Genomic DNA, 20,631 nt, shown 5'->3' with positions numbered 1-20,631 from the left:
TTTACAGATGAGGAAACTGAGGCAAACAGGGTTAAGTGACTTGCCCAGGGTCACACAGCTAGTGTCTGAGGTTACATTTGAACTTAGGTCTTCCTGACTCCAGACCTGGTGTTCTTTATCCATCGGGCCACCTATAGCTGCTCTAAAAAAAAAAAAATTGCATAATTAACAATCCTAAAAGCTGCTTTCTACCCTCTGAGGTTAGGCTTTTAGCCTTAGTCTCCCAGCAAATTATAATAGTTCTTACAAGTTTTCACTGAATCTTGTTTTAAGTCTTTTTGTTAATGCAAAATATGAGCCTTTTCTGTTTAACCTTTCTTTTGACTTTGGTACTTTTTTTTTCTAAACCCTTGCCTTCCATCTTAGAATCAAAACTATGTATTGGTTCCAAGGCAGAAGATCAGTAAGGACTAGGTAATGAAGGTTAAGTGACTTGCCCAGCGTCACACAACTAGGAAGTATCTGAGGCCAAATTTGAACCCAGAACCTCTCAAAATCTCTAAGCGTGGCTCTCAAATCACTGAGCCACCCAGCTGCCCCTAGCCTTTCTTTTGTACATAAGATTGAATTGTCTGGTTCCAATTGTAACTGTGCTCTCTTGTTGTTGTGTTGTGTCAATTAAGTCTGACTGTGATTCCATTTGGAATTTTCTTGGCAGAGATACTAGAGTGGTTTGCCATTTCCTTCTCCAACTCATTTTCCAAATGAGGAAATTGAGGCAAACGGGTTAAGTGACTTGCCCAGGGTCTCACAGCTAGTAAGTGTCTGAGGTGGAGTTTGAACTTAGGAAGATGAGTTGGCTTGACTCCAGGCCTTGAATTCTATCTACTTCCTCACCTAGTTGCCCAACCCACCCCCAACAATAATATTCTTTTTTTATTTCCCCTTTTTGGGGAAACCCTTGATATGAGTCATAACCTGTCTATGTAAAAACAGACCAAAGAGCAGCACCTGGGCTGGGTTAATGAGCTGCAGAGTGTGAGAAAAAGGAATGGAACCCACTTCTCATTCATTAGAGGCCAGGCTCATCGGACTGAGTCCAGCACAGACTCTTCTTTTGTTATCCCTAGGCACAGGGCTTCCTAAACGTTTATTGAAATTGTATTGTTTGAGGGCCTGTTTTGTCACCAATACACATCTATTAAACATACACACATTTAATCCCACTGCTCATTGGGTGAAGAAAAGAAAAGAAAGATGCCTCTTTGGTTGCCCTGCTCCACGCTGAATCAACTTCATACCTCAAGTTACGGAGTCTTGTGATTTTCAGTAATTTTTTTTCTCTGAATGCTCCATTGCTGAGGGAATCCACTGAATTATATGTGGAAATGTCTCCTAGGCAAGAAGTAATGGAGGGGGACAGGCAGGGGTGGGGGGAGAGATTGGGGCTAATTGAAAGAGCTTTGAACAAGCTAAGGAAAGTGATTTCTATGGACAAGCAGGACTATCCCTAGATTCCTTCCATCACAATAGTGGTGGCATACTTCCAAGGTTAAAACGAGGGTCCAGATTTGGGTGGATTGGGTGGGTTGGTGGAGGGGCATTCAGGTTATAGAAATCCAAACCCCTTCCCCTGATTTTTTTGGGGGAAAGCTTGGGGGACTTGGGGAAGGAAAAGTGTGTTTAGGAATGATTGAGCAGATACTACTCTCTAACAGTATGATCATCACATTAAGAGGAAGATAAGTGCATCCTTTTATGTTTTAAACACGGGTATCCACGTAAAGGGAAAGGGGCAAGGAAGAACTGGGATCAATGGCTTTGAGAGAAGAAGGATCTCTAGCACCCTGAAATTTAATGGAAAGGAGAAGAATCTAGATCTATGAGGATCTAGAGGAAGAAGTTTAGAGAATGTGTGGACCCTAAGGAAGGAAAATACCCAAGACTGGGCACTGTGACTCCTCCATCATCAGAAGTTGTTGTCAATGTTCCAGACATCTCCACTGAGGGCATTAGCTGCTCCCTGCAGGGTCCAGGTGAGTAGAGCCAGCTGGCGCCTTAAGAGGCCTTCTTCAAAATGAGGTCTCGAGTATCTTAGGGAGCTATCCCCAGTTCCTTCGTCCCTTAGCAGCTGCAGGTGCTCCAGCAGGGCTCTTAGAGTATGGTTCCCTTGACCCAGGAAGATGTGGCGGAATGGATAGATTGCTGGTGACACATACTGGGAGAGGAAGTAGAATTCTACCTGCCACAAGAGGCCCAGGAAATGGTCAGAGAAGAAGCAAAGAATCTCTTTTCTTCCTGAAACCTACTTTGGTCACCCATCAGTTCCTTCATTCAACCCCACTCAGACACCACCACTCATTTTCCTATTTCCTCAGTGCCTCTAGCACTCCTTTCCCCATAGCCCTTTATGCCCTCCTAAGCTCTTTAGCTTCCACTCCTCACCCCTGCTTTTCTTATTATAGGATTTAGATTAGGAAGAGCCATTGATTGTCTGGCTCAATCCTTTTTTTCCCCCCAAATGAGAAAACCAGAGAGGTTAAATAATTTGCCCAAGGACACAAGGTAGTCAAATACTTTTCACTTCCTCACTTGGTCCTATGGCTATCCTGACCCTCTCCCCAACTTTCCTCACTAATACTTCTTAATTCCATCTAATTTTCCCCTTCACATCCTTAAACGATCTGACAGCCTTAACAACTGCCTCATTTTTCTTCCCATCCATATAAGTCTTTCTCCCTCATCCCTAAGCAGTTTTCCTAACTCTCCCTTTAACCCCTGGACAGGTAATCTGGGGTTTAGATTGCCAGTGGCATTATAGGTAGCATTCTAGTGAGAAATAATTGATATTGAATAGAGAAAAGATTGGATTCCCTTTTTATTTTTTTTAAACTCTTACCTTCAGTCTTAGATTCAATATTGTGTATTGTTCCAAGGGAAGAACAGTAAGGGCTAGGGAATGGGGGTTAAGTGACTTGCCCAGAGTCACACAACTAAGAAGTGCCTGAGGCCAAATTTGAACCCACAATCTTTAGGCCTGACTCTCAATCCACTGAGCAACCTAGCTGTACCCTCTTTTTTGCTTCATCAATTCCTCCCTGCTCCATTGGCTCCTTCCCCTCTCCACAAGTATGCTCAGATCTCCCTTCATCCTAAAAACACAATAAATCTTTTCCTGTATTAACTAAATCTTTCAAGCCCTATTTCATTCTTGTGGCGAAACATCTAGAAAAAGTATGAGTAGTGTATCTGGGATGTCTCTTTTTCCTCATTATCTGTTCATAGCTCACTCTGCAAACTGGTTTCTATTCCCATCAGTCTTCTAAATCAACCCCTCCCAGTGCAATAAATAACCTTAATTACTAAATCCAGTGGTATTTTTCCCATTCCTTATCCTCTTTGAATGCTATAACATTGGTTTCTTCAGCATTCCTGGTTCTCCTCTTCTTTAATTATCATCCTGCCCAAGTGCAGGTGTCTCTCCCTGGTCCTTTTCCTTGATACCCTTTCTCCCTTGGTAATTTAATTCGCATTAAGTCTGGGAGTTCCCCAAAGCTCACTGCTTTAATCCTTGGCCCTCTTCTCTTTGTTTACTCTCCCTTAGTGATCCCACATGGGAAAGGAGAAAGATGAGGGAATAAGGACAAAGGAGAGATTAAAGGTATTGGAGAAGAGAGATAGGGAAAAGGGAGAGAAGATAAGAATAGGGAAGATGGAGGGTTAGAGCTAAACATAGGAAAGAGAATGAGGCTAGGAAAAGGTCAGAAGGAAACCTTTGGGATGTAAGATCCAAAAAGCAGAGAAGAGAAGCAGTAACAGCAAAAACTGTCAATGTTTCTTCAAACACTAATTGGGGTTACTCAGATTGGGGCTACCCTGTGACTGACTATAAGGTTTACAAGACAAGGCTGAAGTGAATTTGACTCACTCTCATGATTTGGACGTTGTACATTCGCATCAGTCTCTCATTGCTCTCCTCTGAGCTGTAGATCTCCTTCTGCAGTTTTTCAGCTGACCGGATGTAGTCTCCTCTGGCTGAGTAGATCCATTGAAGGGTCAGGCCCCGGGCCTAGAGAGTAGAGGGGCTAGGGGTAGTGCCAGGGTCCCTAGGGAAGAGGTAGGAAGCATAATTTCTGGGCTTTAGGGAATAGAGAAGGTAAAGGCTGGAGATCAAGGACACAGGTTCAGAGAAAGGAAGGGAGATAGGAATGGAGGCAGGGAGAAAGATGACTGGATTCCAAGGGGACTGAGATTTGGCATATAGCGTTCAGGGAAGAAATCTTAATCCTGGCTAGAAACTGATACTCATATTTCAACCTTGAGATCTCCAGAGAACTCATTGAGTCTGCCAATGTGCTTCAGGATGACATCACCATAGCAGCCAAAGTCCAAGGGGAGCAGGCGGTCCTGGCTGAGTCGGATGAGTAGTTGGCCCACTACCATGGCCACAGCCCGGGCCACAGCTGGCAGCCTCCCCTGTAATGCTCCATGCAGATTCTCAAATGTGTCTTCTTTGGTGTTCAGGAAGGGGTAAGGTGGGCCTTCCTGAGGACCAAAAAATAGGGAAAAGGAGAGTTCATGACAACTAGGGATAGAGAAATAGGGGTAGAGTTTGGGGATGGGACAATGGATCTAGGATATGGAATGGTGGGTTAGGTTGAATGACAGCATCATGACAGGGAGCAGATTTGTAGGTAGGGTTAAGACAGGGTTTACCTCAGTGAATGAGAATTCAACAGCAGGGACCCCTCCAAAGGCAGTGAAGGAGTAAGCACTGCTGTCCATGGGCAGAGGTTGGATCCTGAGGATGAGAGGCATGGCCAAAAGGTTCCAAGAGTGTTGAACAATTCCCTGCTCAGATTCCCCAGCCTACCACCATTACCACCAAGGTCTGTCCTTTCCCACTCCTCCCTTTCCATGACAGACTTGAACATCCCATCCCCTAGAAACCTATCACTTACACCTCAGCCTCCCAGCTCTGGCCTGTAATCACCACCTGATCATAGAGGGTTTGACCACTATGGTTGGGAGAATCGACCTGGATCAGGAGAGGAGAGAGGAAAAAAACCCTCAATATTTAGACTTCACCTAGACTTCTGGTCTCCTGGGTTTTTCCTGGCCCCTATTTCTTTCTGCTTTCTATAGCCTCTATGACCTTGGGCAAGTCACTTCTCAATTCTGGGTTGCAGGTTTTTCCTCTATGAAAGAAAAGGTTAAATGATTCACTTTAAGATTCCTTTCAGTTCTGACAATCTGGGGAGGGGGGGTCTGTGTCTTCTTAGGACCCTCACCTGCTTTAGGATGCTCTTAATAAGGCTGGTGAGAAGAGGACTGGTTTTTGCATGGAACTGATCATCCCCTGAGAAGAGGCAGAGATGGAAAGATAATTAGGTTCAAGGCTCAAGTCCTAACTTCTATGGGAAACCTTAGATTGTAGCTCACCAAGGACAGCATTATCCAGGCTCACATAGACAGCAGCTTTGAGGTGTAACATGGTGAGGTAGCCCTGAAAGAGAGAAAAAACTAAGGATAAAGCAACTCCCAGTACCCAGGACCACCCTCATACCCAATCAAAGCTCTCTCTATTGCTGGCCCATTACCTCCAGCCACTCAGTGGCTCCCACATTCCCAAAGTCACCAGCATCCCAACTGATAAAAAGCAGACTTCGTCGAGGTTGAAAACCTGATGGTTAGGAAGGAAGGGGGTTAGGAAGAACCGTTACCTTCCTCATTCTTATTTAACTAGCCCTTTCCTAGAACTGTTAAAACTTTGTCCTGCTTTCAGTTCTTCAAATGTCCCCAAGTACTTAATTTAAAAAAAAACTCTTACCTTAGAATTCATACCGTGTATTGGTTCCAAGGCAAAAGAGCCATAAGGGCTAGGCAATGGGAGTTAAGTGACTTGTCCAGGATCACTCTGCTAAGAGGTATCTGAGACCACATTTGAACCCAGGACCTCCCATCTCTGGGTCTGGATCTCAGTCTACTGCATCACCTAGCTGTAACTCCAACCCCAAACCCCTAGTTTCAATTTCCTTTTCCAACTCCTAGCAATAAATAGTTCATGAATTTTCCTTAACTTCTTACTCCCTAATCCTTCCCTGAGCCAGACCTCAAACCCTCTTCCCCTCCACCCAAACCTGTCCTTAGACCTCCTTAGATCTTAGTCCTCTCTTACTTCTCATTCCTGAGCCCCTGTTTCTCTACCTCCCTGACCCTAGTATCTTGGCCCTGGTCTTACCATTCCTCACCATGGCAGAGAAGGTGCGCACTAGCTCCAGTAGGATGGCTGTACCCACAGCAGACTTGGCTGCTCCAGGACCCCAGGCATCTCTCTGAGCTCCAATGACAATGTAGTGATCTGGAGCAGGAAGAAAAAGGATACATGTGAAGTAAGGGGGCTGGATCCGAATCTCCAATGTTGTCCAGAAAAGAATTGATTTTTCTCAGTTCTCCTTCATGTGGCCCATTAGATATGCACACACACAGGAAAGATGCATAGAGAAAGAAGGTGGAGAAGTGACATTTCTCAACTCTTTGGGGGATCAACTTCAGACAGAGGGAAAGTCTCTGGAAGCTGACATGTAGGAAAGCCAGTTCTTCAATATGATTGACTCCAGTTTTGGGGGGAGAGAATTTCCCCTTGAGTAGGATCAGAACTTTTCTCTTGGTTGAGCTGATCTCTTCTCACTACCATCTAAAAAGCCATTCTTATGTTTTTCTTTAATGTTCAAATCTGTACAAGTTCTCTAATTTCTATCTGTTATCTGCTTGGGGAAATGGACAGCAATATCTAGTGCAACATTTAAGTATAATTCTAGTTAGGTACTCTTTTGGGGGGCCCAGGAAAAAGAGTGCCGATTGCCCCACCTTGCTAGGCTCTGCAGTGTGTCCATCTCTCCTCCCACTATTCTGTTGGCTCTCCTCTCTTCATGAAGAGGCCAGACTTCAGATCAGATCAATGCCTACTCAAGAACACGTTTTTGGACATCTGGACATTCATATCTTACACAGGCAAGCACATATACCTTATATACAAATTAGAAGCTGAGCCTGAAACAGAGCCCACATTTCCTACCTGGTTCTGAGCGACCCTCAATGCAGCCAAAGATGCTGATAATGGGAGTTGAGGCCCGATGGTTGTTGACAATAAGTCGAAGAGTTGGTCCAGGGCCCAGCCGGTATTGAGTGTCAGAGAGAGTCCCTTTCCATTCTGAGGGGGCCTTGGGGCCTGACAGCTTCCTAGGGGCAGAAACTAAGTCAGGGAGGCAAGACAGCTCTAGAATAGGGCCAGGGGAACAAGGAGGTTGAGGGAAAAGGCCATTGACCTATCACTGAGACTTTGTTTCTAGGATATGGGGATAGAGACATGGCAAAAACATAGAAGAAAGTAAAGAGGTAGAGAGGGAAGATGAGAGAAAGAGGCAGATGGAGGTGATGACAAGAGATGAAGAGACAGAAAGGAAGGAGGGTGGGGGCTGAGAAGAGTGGAAAAGACAGAGGTCATTTCTGTCCTTAGTCTTGGCATCCTTGTGACCAAGCAGAACTCAAGGCTTTTCCCCCTCTTTGCCTTCCCCTACTCACCTCAGCAGCTGGGCAGCCATGTTGGCACTGATGGGCTGGACGGGGATACTAGGGAGGCCAGAGGATTCCACAGGTGGAAACTGGGTTTGATTAAAGGAGGGGAAGCCAGGAGTATAGGGGTCCCCTGTTCCTAGGTGAACCTGTTGGAGAAGTTGGAGTATAGCTGGCAAGGATGGAAGCAAAGGAGTCTCATCCCTATCCCCATCTCTCTGTTCCCATTCCCCACCCAGTCCTTTCATAGGAAATCATAGTCTAGGTAGCACTGGACTTGGTTTCCGACTTACCCTTCCCTTCTTTTATTTTTTTTAAACCCTTACCCATCTTGGAATCAATACTGTGTATGGGTTCCAAGGCAGAAGAGTGGTAAGTGCTAGGCTATGGGGGTTAAGTGACTTGTCCAGGGTCACACAACTGGGAAGTGTCTGAGGCTATTGCCCTTCCCTTCTGAAGACATCAGGGCCCTGAAAAGTAAGAAGGGCTCTTGACTCCCAGGTACCAGACTCACATGTCCATAAACAGCTGTGTGGTTAGACAGCCTCAGCTTCTTGTGGATGTCAGCAGGGTCTGGGTAGATGAGGACACCTAGAGCCCCAAAGGCCTCAGCATTTGACACCTAATATGAGTGGAGCCACATCATTTTCCTGGATCCACCTGCATCCCACTTCTCAGTTCTCAGACTCTCCTGAATCCGCCTTTCCATTTCCGAACCCCAAGAATCTACATCCTGTTTCCTGGACTCCACACATTTATTGTTTCTCCATAATCTATCTCCAATTTCCCCATATGGTTACTTTAACAGCTTAACTTTAACAGTTTTAACTTCTTTAACAGCCATTACTTCTGTTCTTTATGACATTTCCTCTTTCTAAAGTCTTTTTGATTCCTTGTGTTCCCTTCCATCGCCTATTGCCTAATGACAATAGTCATTACAGAAATAGCTCTCATATAGGAGACGTTAGGATTATAGAGTGTTTTCACATCTCTTGCTTGATTGGATCCACACAAGAACTCGGTGAGTGAGGTGGAACAGGGCCTCTTATTCCTCGTTAACCTTAGTACATTAAAGTTCAGAGAGATAAGGACTTGGATTTCTTTAAGTTTACACAACCAGTGAGTGCCAGTCAAGACTCACACCCAGGCATATTGACTCCAAGATGAAGGCTCTTTCTTCCAGGCTCTACATTACGCCCCACTGGCTTTCTATGATCAAGAGCTCTAATTCTCTCAGACTAGCTGGGAGTGCTGGCTAATTGGTTTGAGTTGCTCCTCTCAGGTTCTGCTGCCCAAGTCTGCCCTCCCTCATTCAGTCTTTACTCACCCAGAGAAGTCCCTCACCTTCTCAGCAAAGCTCATGTGTCCTATTCGCACTAGTAGTAGGTGCCCCTTGGGATCCAAACCCTTCTCCTGGAGAGCTAACATATCCTTCAGATGACCATAGTTGGCATAGATGAGTCCTCCCTAGAGGCCAGTGAGGCAGACGGACCAAATCAATAGACTGACTGCCCCGCCCCCCTGAGCCTGGCCCTCAAGTGAGAATGAAAGAGTATAGAACGGGAGGCCAGTACTTCTGAGGCCAAAGGGAACAAGGGGAGGGGCAGGGAGTCTGGGGAACAAGTTTATCTGGGTATGTGGGAAATTAAAGCATGTAGTAGATGGGGATCATCTGGATCCCAGGAAACCCCCTTACGATGGCACTGCCTTTGGCACTGTAGGGACAGTAGACATCAGGATCCTCCAACTGTAATTCTCCTGAAATGTTGCCTGACCCATCGATCCAATGAAGTGTGTTTGGCTGGGCCCTGTGGTGGGAAAAAAGACAGGGATCCTCCCCCACTGCCCACCCTCTGTCCAGTCACCATCATCTCAACAGACCATAGTCTCTTTCCAGAGCAGGGTCAATCAGGCCTAACACCAGCCCAACTCACGGGTCAGGGAACTGCAGCCCCACATAATGGGTATCTATCCAGACATGGTCCAGTTTCTGCTGGTAGAACATATCTCGGATCTGGTAAGACAGAGTGGTCATTCCAGGGGAACCTGAGGATCGCTCCAGAAGACTGATGGTCCTGTTTGAGGAGAACAGGGAGCTGGAGGACAGAACCCTTGGATCCTGGAGGGGGAGGACCTGATCAATGAGGGGCCAGATACTTGACTCTTACAAAGAAATACAGGATCCCAAATCACTCCCTTTCTTCACCAGCTCCTTTTCTTTCACCATCAAACCAGTTCTCCTCAACCCATAAAATGAAATTTCCCTCTATCCTTTGACTCTCCCGTAACAGTCATTTATTTAGTCCTGTAAATGTCATTTATTTCTGTATCTACTCACACGCACACACACAAAATTGCTTCTGTGGGCAGCTAGGTGGTTCAGTGGATTAAGAGCCAGATCCAGAGATGGATGATCTTGAGTTCAAATTTAGCCTCAGACAGTTCTTAGCTATGGGATCCTGGGCAAGTCATTTCACCTCCATTGCTTATCCCTTACTACTCTTCTGCCTTGGAATCACAGTACTGATTCTAAGATGGAAGGTAAAGATTTTTTTCCCTTTTTAAAATTTACTATTGTGCTATAAGGAATAATGAACTGGATGATTTCAGAAAGAACTGAAAAGAGCTATGTGAACTGATACAGAATGAAAAAAGCAGAACCAGGAGAACATTATACACAGTAGCTGAAATATTGTGGGATGGTCAAATGTAATAGTATTAGCTACTAATAGCAATAGTCCAGCACAATCCCAAGGGAATTATGAGAAAGAATGCTATCCACATCTAGAGAAAGAATTATGGGAGCAGAAATGTAGAAAAAATATATGATTTATCACTTGTTTGGGTATATGATTTGGGGGTTTGGTTTTATAAGATCTTACAAGAATGAATAATATAGAAATAAGTTTTGAGTGATAATATATGTATAACTCAGTGGAATTGCTTGTCATCTCCAAGAGAGGGGAGGGAAGAAGGGAGAGAGACAACACAAATCATGTAACCTTGGAAAACTTATGTGTAAATTTATTACCAGAATAAAGGAAAAAAGAACAGGCCATTCCCCTACCTAGTAAACTCCAGTGGCTCTTTATTACCTGTAGGGTCAAATAGAAACTCTTATATTTGGCATTTAAAGCCCTTTACCACCTGACTCTAGTTTACTTTTCCAGCTTTATTACTCATTCATACACTTTACAACCCAGTCAAATTATCTTTCTTCTTCTTTTCCACCTTAGTATGTATTGGTTCTAAGGTAGAAGAGTGGTCAGGGCTAGGCAATGGGGGTTAAGTGACTTGCCCAGGGCCACACAGCTGGGAAGAGCCTGAGGCCAGATTTGAACCTAGGACCTCCCATTTCTAGGCCTGGCTCTCAATCCACTGAACCACCCAACTTATGCTACTGAAGCTACTATTGCTACAGTCATAGGAACAGAAAGAACCATGAGGCAGACAGTGGAGCCCAATTGCCATTGGACATTGAGACCTTTGCCTTGAAAAGTAGCATATAATAGCTCAATTGCCTGAAACCTGGGAGGAATGAGCAAGGTGTGCTGATTGCAGAAAACAGGGTTGCTTTGCTTGTAGTGAGAGTTGTTGAATCCTAGAAGACTTCAGAAAAATATGCTGATAATCCAGGGCTGCGTTCTACCAACCCACAATGGTGGGAGTATGGTGACCACCCAGAACGTGAGATGAGGTTGCCCCTCTTCCCTGAATTATGTCTATAATATTGGATCCCTGTAAGTAGGGTCAGGTGAGAGTAATGAATGACAGTTCTTTACCAAGGGCTTTTGGGATGAATGGTTTCTTTGGGAGGTGCTCAGACCCCAGTTTTCTAGAGAGAAGCCCATGTGTGAACTCAACCATCTAACCTGGGCCGTTCATGCTAGGTTTATAAATAGCTAATCTTTTTTTTTTAGCCCAAGTGTAGATCATATTTAGAAATCTTAATAATATGTATTATTATCTTTCAATTTCTTGCAGCAAATATGCTTAACTTATAAAAAGAGTTTTTTTCTTTTGAGTTACTTAATGCTGGGATAGAAATGAAAGTCTTTTTGAAAAAATGAAACAAATTAAATTTTGGAGATTTGCTCAAGGGTAATTAATGTGCAATAGATTTGTGAAATATACACAAAATATTATTTTATATTTAAAACCCTAGATCAAGATAAAAACAAAGTTAGGCCAAAGTTGTGTGTGTGTGTGTGTGTGTGTGTGTGTGTGTGTGTGTGTGTGTAACATCATTATCAACCTTATATCTTTATCCTGAAGCTGCTGTTACTGTTATCCCAAATTCAGCATGTCCCAAATGGAATTTTTCATCTTTCCTTGCAAAGCAAACTCCTTCTCAAATACCTCATTTCTGTCCATTTTTAAAAAACCATTTATTTTCCCTTAGAATTGATACTAAGCATTCTTTCCAAGGCAAAAGAACGGTAAGGGCTAAACAATGGGGATTAAATGCCTTGTCCAGGGTCACACAGCTGGGAAGTGTCTGAGGCCAGATTTGAACCTAGGACCTCCTTCCTGTCTCTAGACCTGGCTCTCAATCCACTGAGCTACCCAGCTGCCCCCCAAAGCAACTACTTTAGAAGACTCATATTGGTACTCTAGTAACAGAGGATCATATCACATCATGTTCCATGATGGAAATGAAAAAGACTTTAGAAGTCATAAAATATTACCTCCACCTGGTGCAAATCTACAGCTTTCCCAACAAGTAGTCATTCAACTTCTAATTACTTCTGGGGATGGAGAACTCCCCACCTCTCAAAGCAATCTCTCCTACTTTTGAACTATTCTAATTGTTAGGCAGCGTTTCCTTACATTGGACCAAAAGCTGCTCCCCTCCTGCCCCCCCCTTCTAATTCTGCCTCCTGGTGTCAGAGGAGACAAGTCCAGTCCCTCTTTTAAGACACAGCCCTCAAATACTTAATGGTAGCTATCACAGGTGAGAAAGGCACCTAGCTTTGGAGTTGGGAAGAATTGCATTCAAATCCTACCTTGGGACACATAATGACTCTGAAATCCTGCCTAAATCACTTAATCTCTTGGTGCCTTAAATGATTCTTAATTGAAGAGCAGGTACAGAGCTGAAATAGGAGAGAGATTTTTCTCCCTGGGAATTCCTCATACCAATGAAATTGTAGATCTAGCTCCATCCCCTTCCTCTCCTTCCATCACGTTCTTGGCCCTTCACAGTGACTTAGACAAAGTCACAGGTGGCACATTTGTCACAAATGACAACCAAACTGGGAGGGGAAGTTGATGTCCTAGTTGGTCAAAATCGGTATTCAAAAAGATCTTTAGGGGGCAGATAGGTAGCTCAGTGGATTGAGAGTCAGGCCCAGAGATGGAAGGTCCTGGGTTCAAATCTGACCTCAGACACTTCCTAGCTGTGTGACCCTGGACAAGTCACTTAACCCCCATTACCTAGTCCTTACCGCTCTTCTGCCTTGGAACCAATACATAGTATTTATTCCAAGACGGAAGGTAAGGGTTTAAAAAAAACCCTACAGACTAGAGCATTGGGCTTAATCTAATAAAATAAAACACAGTAGGAATCCATGCCAAATTTACTTACTTCAGAAATCAGTTGCACAAATACAAGATGGAAGAGAGTGGTTAGACAATAGTTTGTATGGGGGGGGGGGGAGATCTAGGCGTTTTAGAGGCCTACAAACAGGATGTGCTGGACTCAGCTCTAAGCAGCTTGCTGTTATAGTTCAGTTGGGTCTACTCTTGGTAGACCATACCCTTCTGTGGGGTTTTCTTGGCAAGGATACTGAAGTGGTTTGCCATTTCCTTCTCTACTCTCAGGCAATCAGAGGTTAAGTGATTTGCCCAGGGCCACACAGATAGGAAGTATCTGGTGTTACATTTGAACTCAGACCTTCCTGACTCCAGGCCCAGCATTCTTAGCTGCCTCTGAATCAGCTTGCTAGATTCTTAAATTTTCAGTGAGCACTTACTCCTTGGAAAATCAGCAAGTAAAATAGAGCTTGGTTTATTGTTTTGTTGATTGTTTAGACTTAAGAAAATGAAGTGGCCAAAGAGTGAATGAAGGCTTCAAGTAAGGAAACATTTTCTAATAATTAAAACTGAAAATGTGCAACAGGCTGCCTCAGGAGGTGGTGAGCTCCAGCCCCCTCCCAACTGGAGGTCGTCAATCAAAGGACAGATGGCAATGGAGATTTTATGGTAAGAAAAAATGAAGAAGAAAAAGTTAATAATGTGGTTCAAACGTGAAAAAAAAAGGGTTTCCTGCATACATTCCCCCCTTGCTCCCCCCCCCCAGAGAGTTAGATGTTAAATATTTACCCTTATGCCCCTGCCTACAGTAGTATTATATGGAAGTCATAAAGCTAGTGTATTCTCAGATCATTAGTGGGATAGAACCTCCTTTGTTTTCCATATGATTAAACTAAAAAAAACCAGAGGGAAGATTTTCAGGTGAAAACTTGACCCCAGAACTGGGCTCCTCCCATTGTGCCAGAAAAATTCTCCCAGGGAAGGGAAGACACTGATCCATCAGCTGGAAAGAAGCCAGAAAATGGCTAGGTTAATGAGTTCATATTATCTGAGGATCTGCTGAAGGAACCAGGAATATTTAAAATGAAGATATTAGGCAGGCAAAATAGCCAGCTTCAGGTATCTGAAGATAAGAGATGAAATTTGTCCTATATAGCTCCAGAGAAGCCAAAGAGTGAATGAAGGCTTCAAGTAAGGAAACATTTTCTAATAATTAAAACTGAAAATGTGCAACAGGCTGCCTCAGGAGGTGGTGAGCTCCAGCCCCCTCCCAACTGGAGGTCGTCAATCAAAGGACAGATGGCAATGGAGATTTTATGGTAAGAATTTCTTTCTCCACCCCCTCAACTTGTTTCTTGTGGCTACTGATGTCTCTTCCTGGAATATTTGCCATGATACCAGCTCAACTCTGAAATTCTGTGATTCCATAAGTCTTCCAAGTTCTTTTCTCCAATTTAGGCTTCAATCAATCCATGTATAGTGGCATGGACCTGAGTTCAAATGTGACCTCAGACACTAGCTGCGTTACTCTGGGCAAGTCTCTTCACTCCATTTGCCTCATTTTCCTTATTTGTAAAATGAGTTGAGGAACGAAATGGCAAACCACTCTAGGATCTTTGCCAAGAAAAGCCCAAATGGGGTCATGAAGAGTCAGACATGACTAAAACAACTGAACAAAAACAAAATGAGCTGGAGAAGGATATGGCAAATCACTCCAGTATCTGTGCCAAGAAAACCCCACAAAAGAGATAACAACAATCCTCATATGTCCCTTCATTCTAATGGACCCTCCTCTGGGCAGGCTCTCTGGCTCACAGACATCCTCTGGAAAATGTATTACCCAGAGCTAAACATAATGCCGCCAGTGTTGTCCAACAGGGTAAGCAGAATCATCTCACTCCCCCTTTGGATAATAAATGTGCCTCTCTTGCTGTAGCCTAGGATCCATTTGACTCAGACTGCCTGCCAATGATGACTTGCAAACTCCCTGGTGGAAAGTGATGTTGATCCCCACCCCTGCCCCAAAGAGGGGGTTTCTATGCCTCTTCTTTTTCTTATTTAAACCTTTACTTTCTGTCCTGGTAAGACAGAAGGGCAAGGGCTAGGAAAAGAGGGTTAAGTGACTTGCCTAGGATCACACAGCTAGGAAGTGTGTGAGAACAGATTTGAACCCAAATCCTCCCAAATCCAGACTTGGAGCTTTATCCACTGTGCCTTTTTTTGAACCTTGCCTTGCCCTAAAGGCAGTTTTACTCATTGCCTGGTGTCATGGGTATAGCTTATTCTGTCTGCAGGTAATATGGTTTAAGGGGATTATTACACCTTCTTATAAACTGATGACAAATTTTCTTAGAAGCAACATTTCATTTTTGCTACTCTTGCCTAACAACATCCAAATTTTATTGATTTGTGTGAAAGGATCAGTATCAACCAGAATTCCCCTATTCCTGCCATGTAAATTGTACCCATTAATTCTCTTAAATGCTGAAAGCTGTGGCCAAGGCTAGAGTGGCCCCAAGGCCAAAGCCCAAGTTCCCTTGCTTTTGACACAGCTTCCTGGTTGCCTCAGGTTGTGTTGACATGGTTTCCTGGAAACCAAAGGGCATAAAAGAGGCAGGTCACTCTTTTAAAGTTTCCTAAAGCCTTGTAAGTAATAATACTTTCCTCTGACCAGACATATTTCATTATGTAGACAAGAGGAACACATTTACCCCAGCCAAGGGCTGGGTTCACTTTGAACATCCTTTCCATGCTATGGCTAAGTCACCCTGCTTTTGTAATTGTTGAATGACCTGAGAGTGTTTTATTTCATTGCAAAATCTGATCTAAATGACCAGGGCACTAGCCTGAGTGGGACCCAGCCTCCCTTTCCAGTCTGGTCTTCAACCTTTCCCCTACAGAACTCTTAACATTTCAACCAAATTGACTCACTCAGTTGAGTTGTCTGAACAGATCTTGCTGAGTCCCGTGAAGTACTTTTGGTCCCTCTATTATTTACTTCTGCTCTGCTTCCTCTCTACCTTCCCAAATCCCTGCCATGAATCCAATCTTCATGAAGCCCTGACTGACCACCCCAGTACCCACACTGCTTCTGCCTCTTATCCCCTAGAGCACTTCCTTTCCATATTTAGCTCCTACCATTTATTGTCTTCTATTTCTGATGTGGATGGGTCTTATCTTTCTCATTGATTGACTGTAAGCTTTATGAGGGCAGCTAAAGTGCTTCCTAGGGTTGTTATAAGGATAACATGAAATAATATTTGTAAAGTGCTTGCTTTCTATAAAGCCTAAAGTATAAATACTAGTTATTGTTGTTGTCACCATTATCGTTAGCCTCATTCACACCAGAGTTTTAATTTGGATTTTCTTCATTGGGGGGCAAAAATAATGTGTGTATGTTGCCCAGGGGATGGGTCAGTAAGGAAAGGGGCCTTGAACACAGATGCAGGGAAGGGAAGCAGTTCATCTTCAGGGTTCATTGCCATGAATGTTGACAATTTTCAATGTCAAAGGAGTTGAGAAAGAAGGTGGAAAATTTATCCTATGGGCAATAGGGAGCCATTTTGTTTTAGGGAGATAGCTAGAAAGGAAACAGTATACAGCTTGGATATCACAGCCCTGAGGCAGATTATATGCTGTTTGCATCTTTATCTATAGCCATAGCACAGTCCCTTGTACAGAGATGTTTCTCGGTGAACATTAACTGAAGTGAGGGAAAGTGGGCTACCTCATTACTAAGAACTGAAACTGGATGAGTCAGAGATTATGGAATTGGAAGAAAAGATCTGAAGCTCCAGTTAGGAGAATGAGAACAAGATTCTTTTTGAAGTAGGCCCAATCCTGAGTCTTACCTGATAGAACTTTTCAGATGCTCTTCATCCAGGTATTTGTGGAACATCTCCCGAAGGTCGGCCCAGTATAAAGTAGAGCCACTGGTCTCTGGAGCCAGTTCATAGCCTAAATCATCATTCACTTCTGATACAGAGACTTTACAAGACTGGCACGAACCCCGGAAGGCAATGTAGCCCAGGAGAAAGGCTGAGATAAGAAAAATCAATTGGTTGATTCCCCCACCCCCACCCCCTACCCCTAATGCTTCCTCTTCCTTCCCTTCTACTCCCACCCTGTCATCTTCTATCCCCATGGGCTCCCTCTAGGCCTGGATTCTTTACTCCTCCATCCTACCTCCTGAGAATGAAGCATTCAAGAAACCAGCTCTTCCCCAAGACCATCACCCCTTTTTTTGTTTCCCTTTATCATTCTGCTTCTCCCACTTTAGTGGGAGTCCAGACCTCCAACTTCTCTCAAATGCTAGACTTAGCATCCTCCTCACTGGGTTCTCCACTTCATCTCTACCCCCTTCCCCCACCTCCCCAAATCATCCTAATCCCCTGGCTAGAGGGTTGGGGGTGGGAATTTGTTCTCACCAACAATAAAGATTAAGAGATTGATGAGTATAAAGTAGGTGACTATCTTGGGGGTCAAATTCTGCCTCCTATGTTTCCCCCACTTTCTCCCTTGCTGGTTTGTGGCCCTTAGTTCCATGTCCATGATGAGAGCAGCTGAGTCTTCTTCTTCCTCTTGTATTTCATCTTCCTCCAACTGTTTTCCCTGGTTCTCTTCTTCTTCTTGTTTGTAGATGATGTAGGGATGGTGAGAGGACAGATCTTGGGGCTGGGAGCAGAGGGACCTTGAGGTCAGTAGAGGGGTAGATGGATAGAAACCCATGGAAAAGCCCTTGGAGAATTAAAGGAGGAATTGAGAAGAGGGGGAGGTAGGGGGATGGGGCAGGACATTGGGAGGGAAAGGATAGGGAGATGGAGAGATAGGTGGATGGTGCAGGAGAGGGAGATAGGAGAAGATAGCGGAGAAGAAATGAGGAGAATAGAATGGGGGAAGGGAAGAACTGAGGGACAGAGGAAGCCAGGGAGAAGTGTGATCATGGGATTAGGGGAAGACAAGGAGCTGAGGAAGGAAAGAGAGATAGAGAAGGACAGAGAAATGAAGGAAGGAAAAGACTGGGGAAAGGCACAGAGACATAACTGGAATGAGGCAGCAGAGACTATCTTAGTCACTGATATCTGGGGGGTACTATTTACTCCCTGCTGTAATTTGGAGTCTGTCCTGCACTCTTACCTTGTGTTCATCTACTAACTTGTACCCTGACACTGGTTCTAGGGAAGCCAGCCCTGGTTAAGAACAAGGGATGTGATCACTGGCAGTAGAGGTCAGGAAAGAGATAGAAAGGATGAACTCCCCCCACCTCCCATGCCATTCTGTGGGGGTTGGAAGAAAGGGGAGGAAATGGGCTACCCCTTTTTCTCCTCCAGCATTACACCTGAGCTCAAAATCTTTCTCTCCTTGGGACACCTGCCTGCCCACCTTCAAAATCCTCTTCCCCTCCATTCTTAACTCCCTACCCTCTTGTTACTGTCCAGAAATAGCCCTTACCCCTCACTTCCTGTCCTCTGGAATCTTTTATTATGAACAAATTCCCCTCTATATCTTCTCCTTCCCTATCCCTTCCTCTTTCTGAAACTCACTGAAACCTAGCTTTCTTCCCTTCCCTTAGCTCCTGACTGTCAAAAGCTTTATGGAACTAGAAAATGGATACCTGGAAGGAATCCTCTAGCAGAAGAGGAAGATAGTTAGGGGCGAAAGGTCCTGCTACTAGCATGGGAATGCAGATTGTTTTAGGTTATGTGTGGGATGGGGTGAGTTTGGGTTGGGAATGGCATCTCCCTCCAGCTTCCAAAAGTCTTACCGATTTCAGGAAGAACCCCTGAAGCCTTTCCATTTGTCTGGTGTCTCCTCAGTGCTGTGCCCAAGGACAGGCCCTCAGGTCCCCTTAGCTACAGTAGCTAGGTCCACTCTACAAGAAAGCAATTTGTTGGGCCTCCACCCCAGCTTTCTGGTTGCTTTCACAATATCTAATCTCTTTAGCACCCACCTCTCCTTTGGGTCCCTGGGGAACCAAACTTTGGGGAAGGGATGAAATGTCAAATATCAGGGGACTCCACCCCTCTCTCCTCCCACCCCCATTCCACCCCTTCTCTGCAGTAAAATCAATTTTCCAGGATTGAACAGACTTTGGCCTCTGGAACTCTGCTGGGATTGTGGTTGGATCATAGGTGGAGTGAGGGGGTTGGGAGGAGACAAATTTAGGAAGGAGAGTGTCCCTTATTCCAATAAACTACCCCATTGGCCCTCTTCTTCCTATACAGTCAGCTAAGCCCAACACACTTCCCTGTCCCCCTGGTACCTCCAGGCTCTGATTTTCCCACCTGCCCTTTTCCCAAAGTCCCCGAAACCCTTTTTGGAATTCAAGAAAGACCATGTCCTGGGGCTCATACAGGAAGGCCCCCCCACACCTACCCAAGTCTGAACTCTGGCCTCCAGGCTATCCTGGATGAGACTCCATATCCTGTTATACATTAACCTGTCCTACATCCCTTTCCCTGCTCTCTCTCCCCAGAGGGGCTGTTTGGTTAGTGACTGAGGGTCTATCTCATGCCAGGCAATGTGGTTTATGAGTGTCTTTCATGTCACACTGAAACACAGTCGACAAATGAAAGAGTGTGTTCCAACATCCAAATCCTGAGAAAGGGACATAAGGGCGGGCTGTTTCTTTGAGGAGAATGTTCTGATCTAACCCCATTTTCCCCCTTTCAGGATGGACCCCTGGAAAGTATTCTCTCCATCTCCAACTCTTTTGGAAGTAGAAATGGAAATTCGATCAACTCTTTTACTCACCTCAGTGGTAATGTCTGGCTAGACCAGAGCTATTATTGTCTCTGCTGCCATCCACGGCTGTCCAGGGGCTCAGATTCCTTCTTGTTTCTAGCCACTTTGTTTTGTCCGAGACCTCCTGTCTCTTCTTTCTCCCATCTTTAATATCATGTCCCTCCCTCCATCTCCCATTTCCATTAGCTGGTCTGTTCCCTACTACAAGCCTGAGCCCAGACATCCAAGTCCTTTCTCTTTTAAAGGAACCCATTGGCTCCTCTTTAATCACCATTCCCCTACCCTTTAAAAAAAAAGAAAAAGAAAAAACTGGCATATACTGGCTATGTGACCTTGGAAAAATCATTTAACTTTTCTGGGTCCCATGCAACTTTCAGAATAAGTTGCTCATCTATGTTGGCATAAGGAGGTCAAGGCAAAGGCAATACAATTGTATTAACTAAGTGGATAGAGTGCTGAACCTGGAGTCAGGAAGATCTGAGTTCAAATATAACCTCAGACACTAGCTGTATGACCCTGGCCAAGTTACTTAACCTTGTTTGCCTCAGTTTCCTTGTCTGTAAAAATAAGCTGGAGTAGGAAATGGCAAACCAATTCGATACTTTTGCGAAGAAAACCCCAAATGGGGTCACCCAAAAGGGCTGGATAAAGCAGGAATTTATCATGGAGAGGCTTTAAAAAAAAACAAAAAACCCTTCCTCTTGCTGGCTGCCTCCATGAAATCTATTGGCTCCTGTGTGAGATCTAATGTAGCTAGAGGTGGAAGTGCTCCTGAGACCCTGCATCTTCCCATCCCAATCCCTCCAGTTCTATCTTTCCCAAGAGTCCCCTACTCTG

The 20,631-nt window shown here is 44.5% G+C and overlaps 1 protein-coding gene across 4 annotated transcripts; it reads right to left on the bottom strand.

Annotated features, from left to right (window-relative positions):
- Positions 1 to 1,141: 1,141 nt before the first annotated feature.
- TFR2 (transferrin receptor 2) lies at positions 1,142 to 20,626 on the bottom strand. 4 transcript variants are annotated; one of them, XM_016430860.2, is made up of 19 exons: positions 19,804 to 20,626; positions 18,815 to 18,922; positions 17,478 to 17,724; positions 16,902 to 17,088; positions 9,450 to 9,590; positions 9,212 to 9,323; positions 8,860 to 8,982; positions 8,030 to 8,137; positions 7,525 to 7,664; positions 7,019 to 7,182; positions 6,182 to 6,301; positions 5,541 to 5,623; positions 5,383 to 5,446; positions 5,232 to 5,299; positions 4,902 to 4,978; positions 4,657 to 4,741; positions 4,258 to 4,485; positions 3,869 to 4,009; positions 1,142 to 2,182 (listed from the first exon to the last, which is right to left on the bottom strand). In XM_016430860.2, exons 2-19 carry the CDS (start codon positions 18,845 to 18,847, stop codon positions 1,910 to 1,912), a joined length of 2,394 nt encoding a protein of 797 aa, XP_016286346.1. In that variant the 5' UTR covers positions 18,848 to 18,922; positions 19,804 to 20,626; the 3' UTR covers positions 1,142 to 1,909. The 4 variants fall into 4 exon arrangements, with proteins under 4 accessions (XP_016286346.1, XP_001371634.2, XP_056673733.1 ...); XM_001371597.4 differs by lacking the exon at positions 19,804 to 20,626 and adding an exon at positions 19,001 to 19,019; XM_056817755.1 differs by lacking the exon at positions 19,804 to 20,626 and having other exon boundaries at positions 1,962 to 2,178; positions 18,815 to 19,744.
- Between the last annotated feature and the right edge of the window lie 5 nt (positions 20,627 to 20,631).

This window comes from Monodelphis domestica, chromosome 2 (genome assembly GCF_027887165.1).
Source record: "Monodelphis domestica isolate mMonDom1 chromosome 2, mMonDom1.pri, whole genome shotgun sequence".
Lineage (NCBI taxonomy): Eukaryota > Metazoa > Chordata > Mammalia > Didelphimorphia > Didelphidae > Monodelphis > Monodelphis domestica.
The sequence above is the reverse complement of the archived record's forward strand: the minus strand, read 5'-3'. Positions and strand labels throughout refer to the sequence as shown.